Here is a 6,239-nt window from a genome sequence, read left to right on the forward strand (position 1 = left end):
ATGGCAAAGGATTCCCCGTCACCGTCCAAACCCATTGTTCAAGGTATGTCATATACTCATCAACACGTCATCGAGACAGTGGATATTACTGTTTTGCTATAAACAAAGTATCTCTAAAGGTAACATGTCACACACATTTTATGTGTTGAGTTTGAGTTTTATATCTAGTGATACAGCTATTTTGAAACAAAAATGTCCTTAGATGCTCAGTATATTTTTATGGCTTATTTAACTCTATATGTCATGAAGCCAAACACCAGAGTACACAGGAAAAAATAATTACAGAGCTAAATGATATTATCTATGAATATTGCACATCATTTCAGTTATGAGGTTGATGTGACCAATGCTAAAAACTATTTATTGCTTTTGTTTCTCAACAGCAGGTCAGCTTACTAGTTCTGCTGAGAATGTAGAGCACAAACCTAAACCACCCAACCCAGTCAAAGATAAGGAAAATGCAATTCAGCCAAAACTGCAGTTAACCTTTACCACATTCACAGTCAAGTGTGGTGAAGAACTGAAAGTAGAGATCCCAATATCTGGACATCCAGCTCCTAAGATTGAATGGAAGAAAGACGGTCAAGCAGTTAAAGAGACGTCAAGGCTTGATGTTTTAAAGACACCATCATTAACAGTTCTTCATATCAGACACGCTGCCAGGGATCACTCTGGCCAATACGCTATCACAATGAGCAACAGTGCTGGGAAAGTCACAGGAGAAATCACAGTGACTGTTCTTGAAAAGCCTGACCCACCCATAGGACCTGTCAGGATTGATGAGGTCAGTTCTGACTATGTGACAATCTCCTGGGAGCCTCCACAATACACAGGAGGCTGTCAGCTAGACAACTACATTGTTGAGAAACGTGACATTGCAAGTACAGATTGGCAGATTGTGTCAGCAACTACAGTAAGAACCACAATCAAAGCCACCAAGCTGAAGACAGGTTGTGAATACCAGTTCAGAATATTTGCAGAGAATAGGTACGGAAAGAGCACTGCAATCACCTCCCCTATTGTAATTGCACAATATCCCTTTAGTGCACCCAGTGCTCCTGGTGCCCCCCGTGTGTCCACAGTTACAAAGTACAGCATGGTGGTTGAATGGGAACTTCCAGCTAAAGATGGAGGCAGCCCCATCATTGGCTATCACCTTGAACGCAAAGAAAAGAACAGCATTCTATGGACCAAATTAAACAAGCTTGAAATACTTGATGCTCGCTTCAAAACAAGTGGACTGGCGGAAGGCATTGAGTATGAATTCAGAGTCTTTGCTGAGAATATTGCTGGACTTAGTCCATCTAGCAATGTATCTGATTGCTACGTGGCAAGAGACCCATGCGATCCACCTGGTAAACCTGAAGCTATTGTCATTACAAAGGAGAACATCACACTGCAGTGGGCAAAACCCAGATTTGATGGAGGAAGCACCATCACAGGCTATGTGGTGGAAAAGAAGGAGCTGCCAGATGGCAGATGGATGAAGGCAAACTTTACCAACATTATAGAGACACAGTTCACAGTGACAGGCCTGACAGGAGGCGAGGGTTATGAGTTCAGAGTAACTGCCAAGAATGGTGCTGGTGTTTGGAGCACACCTTCAGAAAGTACAACTATCATTGCTCAGGATGTCATTGAAGCGCCAACAGCATACGTGGACCCCAAGTTCAAAAGTACTACTGTTATTCAAGCTGGAGAGACATTTAGTATTGATGCCAATTACTTGGGAAAGCCCCTCCCTCAAGTCACATGGTTGAAGGATGGAAAGGAAATTGACAAAAGTACACAGAGAACGGAGGTCAAAAACACCCTAACTCATACCACTCTGACTGTCAGAGACTGTACACGAGTTGATGGAGGACAGTTTGTCTTAAGTGTTACCAACAGTGGTGGAACTGTTACTATTCCAGTTAATGTGAAGGTGCTGGATAGACCTGGTCCTCCAGATGGACCTCTGAGGGTGAAAGTGTTCAGCGCAGAGAAGTGCCAATTTCACTGGAACCCTCCTTCAAATGATGGTGGTGCTAGTGTTTCACACTACGTCATTGACAAAAGGGAGACTAGCCGTGTCTCATGGACGGTTGTCGAGCCTCACATTGAGGCAATCAGTTACAAAGCAACAAAACTGGTGCCTGGAAAAGAATATATATTTAGAATTGCTGCAGTGAATAAATTTGGTGTTGGTGAACCTCTGGAATCAGACCCCTTTATAGCACAAAACCCATTTACAACAGCTACTGCTCCATCTACCCCTACAGCCAGTGCTGTGACTGGAGACTCTATTTTGCTAACATGGGAAAGGCCTGAGAATGATGGCGGCTCAGAGGTTGATGGTTACATCCTGGAGAGATGTGACAAAGATGGTGTCAGGTGGACAAAATGTAACAAGAGAAGACTTAATGACTTGCGTTTCCGATGCACTGGACTCTCTGAGGGACACTGCTATCAGTTCAGAGTATCTGCAGAGAATGCTGCTGGTGCAGGTGCACCCAGTGAGCCAAGTGACTATATCAAAGTCTGTGAAGCCACTTACCCACCTGGCCCACCTACAAACCCCAAAGTGACGGACCATTCCAGCAGCACTGTGACTCTGACCTGGTCAAAACCCATCTATGATGGTGGAGCAGCCATCAGTGGCTTCATAGTTGAGATGAAAGAAGCAGCAGAGGATGAGTGGGCCACATGCACACCAAGCACAGGGATAGAGGACACAAACTACACTGTAAAGAGACTGAGAGAGAATGCTGAGTACAATTTCCGTATTCGCGCAATGAATATTGCTGGACATGGAGAGCATGTGGAGCTACCTATGTCTGTGAAAGCAGCTGAAATATTAGAAGCACCTGAGATTGAGCTGGACAATGCCTTGAGGAAAATTGTTAATATTCGGTCTTGTTCCACATTGCGTCTCTTTGTCACCATTAAAGGGAGACCGGAACCTGAGGTCAAATGGTCAAAGGAAGGTGGCACTCTAAATGAGCGTGCTCAAGTTGAGGTGTCAAGCGCCTACACAGTGTTACTCATTGAAAATGTCAATAGAAATGACACAGGGAAGTATGTTTTGACTGCTGAGAACTATAGTGGCTCCAAATCAGCATTCATCAATGTCAGAGTGTTGGATTCTCCTACTGCACCAACAAACTTGGAGGTGAAGGATGTGAAGAGAGACTCTGTGTTGATCACCTGGGAGGCACCTCTCATTGATGGAGGAGCAAAGATTTCAAACTACATAGTAGAAAAGAGAGAGGAGGCCAGACAGACTTTCACAAACGTCTGCAGCAGTTGTGTGAGGAACTCGTACAAGATTGAAAATCTCCAGGAAGGATGCTTTTATCATTTCCGTGTTCTAGCTGAGAACGAGTTTGGTGTCGGACTGCCAGTAGAAACAACTGAGGCGGTTAAAGCATCTGAGACTCCCCTGACTCCAGGTAAAATGACACTCGTTGAGGTTACTTGCAACAGTGTGAGACTCTCTTGGGAAAAGCCTAAGAATGATGGAGGAAGCAAAATCACAGGCTATATTGTGGAAATGCAGGCTATGGGAGATGATACATGGACCGTATGTTCAGAGATTAAAGCCCTAGAAGCGACAATTAATGGGCTGACAAAAGGAAAAGAGTACTATTTTAGAGTGTCTGCTGTGAATGAAAAGGGTAGGAGTGAACCAAAGTCGCTGCTGGTACCTGTTAACATACAGGACAACACTGCCGAACCCACCATTAATTTGATGTCCAACACATTCAGTGTCAAAACAGGAAATGACTTAAAGATTGATGTTCCATTCAAAGGTATGCCGCTGCCTATAGTCGCCTGGATAAAAGATGGCAATGTATTGAAGGAGACAAGTAGAGTTAATGTGCAAACATCTGACACATCTTCTCAAATCGTTATTAAAGATGCAACCAGAACAGATGTGGGAGTATACAAGGTAACTGTGACCAACTCAGCTGGAACTAAATCTGAAGAGATCTTTGTCAATGTTTTCGAAAGGCCAGGACCACCTAGTGACATCAGCGTGGATGAAGTGAGTGCCGACTTTGTGTCTCTATCATGGCAGCCTCCAATATACACAGGTGGATGTCAATTAAATAATTACGTTGTTGAGAAGAGAGATGCAAGCAGCACAATATGGCAAACTGTATCAGCTACAGTTGCTAGAACATCAATCAAAATTGCTCGTCTGACACAGGGCACTGAATATCAATTTCGTATTGCTGCAGAGAATCGCTATGGCAAGAGCCAGTTTGTTGACTCTGATCCTGTTGTTGCCCAGTATCCTTTCAAGCCTCCTGGTCCACCAACCAACCTCTATGTTGCACACGCCTCCAAATCTGCCATGGTAGTAGCATGGAGCAAACCAGACCTTGATGGTGGAAGCCCAATTATTGGTTATCATATCGAATGTAAAGATCAAAGCAGTATACTATGGACACAGTTAAACAGGAGCCCGCTGACTGAGAACCAATTTAAAGTAACAAGCATCGAGGAGGGCCTGATATATGAGTTTCGTGTCAGTGCTGAGAACATGGCTGGTGTTGGACCCTGCAGTAAGTCGTCTGAGGCTGTAGCAGCGAGAGACCAGTGCGATCCGCCACGCAACCTCACAGTCACCAATATAACCAACGCATCAGTTTCCCTCTCCTGGGACAAACCAGAATATGATGGTGGAGCTAAAATAATTGGTTACATCGTCGAGCGCAAAGAACTTCCAGATAGTTGTTGGCTGAAGTGTAATTTCACCAACCTGCTGGAGACCTTCTTGGAGGTGACTGGCCTCACAGAGGACGCAGAGTATGATTTCCGTGTTGTAGCAAAGAACTCAGCTGAACTCTTCAGCGCACCCTCTGACACCACTGGAGCAGTTACAGTAAAGCATGATGTGGATCCGCCGAAAATGGTCTTGGAGGACAGATTCAAGCAGTTGGTGGTTGTCAAAGCTGGAGACCTCCTAAGAATAGATGCTGATATCTCTGGTCGACCCAACCCCACAGTGTCATGGCTGAAAAATGGCAGACTTATTGGCACAAAAGGAAGGGTTGAAGTGAGCATAACAAATACACATACCTCCCTACTTATCAGAGAAAGTGTCAGAAAGGACTCCGGGCAGTATATTCTGACCCTACAGAATACAGGTGGCAGTCTCTCTAAGGTTGTTAACTGCAAGGTCCTGGACAGGCCTGGTCCACCTGCTGGACCTCTGGAGGTTTCTGGACTCACAGCGGAGAAATGCACCCTCGCATGGGCGCCCCCTCAGGAAAGTGGTGGGGCTGAGATAATGTACTACATTGTTGAGAAGTGTGAAACTAGCCGTGTGGCCTGGACCCTTGTGTATGGTGACATGATGGCGACAACATGCAAAATCGCCAAGCTGCTCAAAGGAAATGAATACCTGTTTAGGGTGAAGGCGGTGAACAAATATGGTGACGGCGAGGTGCTGGAAAGTGAGCCCGTGAAGGCCTTGGATCCCTTTACAATCCCATCTGCTCCTACAGATGTTGAGGTCACAAGTGCAACCAATGAGGCGATGACCATCAGCTGGAAGAGACCTGCCTCTGACGGTGGTAGCAGCATCAGTGGTTACATCGTAGAGAAAAGAGAGAAGCAGGGTCTGCGCTGGGTTCGCGTGAACAGAAAACCAGTTTACGACCTGCGGGTTAAAGCCGCTACTCTACGTGAAGGATGTGAGTATGAATTTAGAGTTTTTGCTGAGAATGCGGCTGGAGTAAGTGAGCCCAGTGTTACAAGCACACTCACCCTAGCAGAGGATCCCAAGTTTCTACCATCCCCTCCAGCAAAGCCCGCTGTAAGTGATTTCTCCAAGTCCTCAGTCACTCTGTCATGGAACAAGCCTCTGTTTGATGGTGGAGCAGCGGTGACTGCGTACAAAGTTGAATATAGAAAATCAGGAGAAGATCACTGGTCTGTTGGCGTTCTGAACACAGATAAAACACAGTTTACAGTGACTGGACTCACACAAAGGGCAGAATATGTGTTCACTGTCAGATCCATAAACAAGATGGGTATCAGTGAGCCCAGTCCTGAAACAGATCCTCAAGTGACCATGGAGAGAGAGGAAAAGCCCACGTTTGACATAAGCAATGACATGAGGAAGACTCTACTTGTTAAAGATGGCAGCTCATTTACGTTGACTGTGCCTTTCACTGGCAAACCAGTTCCCACTGTGGTATGGGACAAAGCAGACGTGGATCTGAGAGTGAGAGGGCTGATCAACGCCA

At 45.5% G+C, this 6,239-nt stretch overlaps 2 protein-coding genes across 2 annotated transcripts; both read left to right on the forward strand.

The window, feature by feature from the left end:
- On the forward strand, positions 1–1,877 carry LOC142991895 (immunoglobulin-like and fibronectin type III domain-containing protein 1). Its single transcript, XM_076142063.1, has 3 exons — positions 1–43; positions 384–1,676; positions 1,840–1,877. Exons 1-3 carry the CDS (start codon positions 1–3, stop codon positions 1,875–1,877), a joined length of 1,374 nt encoding a protein of 457 aa, XP_075998178.1.
- A 106-nt stretch (positions 1,878–1,983) lies between these two features.
- Positions 1,984–5,729, forward strand: LOC142991896 (titin-like). The gene is made up of 2 exons (XM_076142065.1): positions 1,984–5,620; positions 5,664–5,729. The coding sequence occupies exons 1-2, from the start codon at positions 2,654–2,656 to the stop codon at positions 5,727–5,729; spliced, it is 3,033 nt and encodes a 1,010-aa protein (XP_075998180.1). The 5' UTR covers positions 1,984–2,653.
- The last annotated feature ends 510 nt before the right edge of the window (positions 5,730–6,239 follow it).

Source organism: Genypterus blacodes, unplaced genomic scaffold, assembly GCF_046128005.1.
Source record: "Genypterus blacodes isolate CSIRO-AG114 ecotype Tasmania unplaced genomic scaffold, CSIRO-AGI_Gbla_v1 ptg000021l_1, whole genome shotgun sequence".
Lineage (NCBI taxonomy): Eukaryota > Metazoa > Chordata > Actinopteri > Ophidiiformes > Ophidiidae > Genypterus > Genypterus blacodes.

Excerpts from the sequence above, each read along its gene's own strand:
- LOC142991895 (XM_076142063.1), top strand. The coding sequence starts at position 1 with ATGGCAAAGGATTCCCCGTCACCGTCCAAACCCATTGTTCAAG. Across the intron at positions 44-383 it reads GTCCAAACCCATTGTTCAAG|CAGGTCAGCTTACTAGTTCT; the intron begins GTATGTCATATA and ends GTTTCTCAACAG. Across the intron at positions 1,677-1,839 it reads CGTGGACCCCAAGTTCAAAA|AGACTGTACACGAGTTGATG; the intron begins GTACTACTGTTA and ends TCTGACTGTCAG.
- LOC142991896 (XM_076142065.1), top strand. The coding sequence starts at position 2,654 with ATGAAAGAAGCAGCAGAGGATGAGTGGGCCACATGCACACCAAGCACA. Across the intron at positions 5,621-5,663 it reads AGAAGCAGGGTCTGCGCTGG|CCGCTACTCTACGTGAAGGA; the intron begins GTTCGCGTGAAC and ends TGCGGGTTAAAG.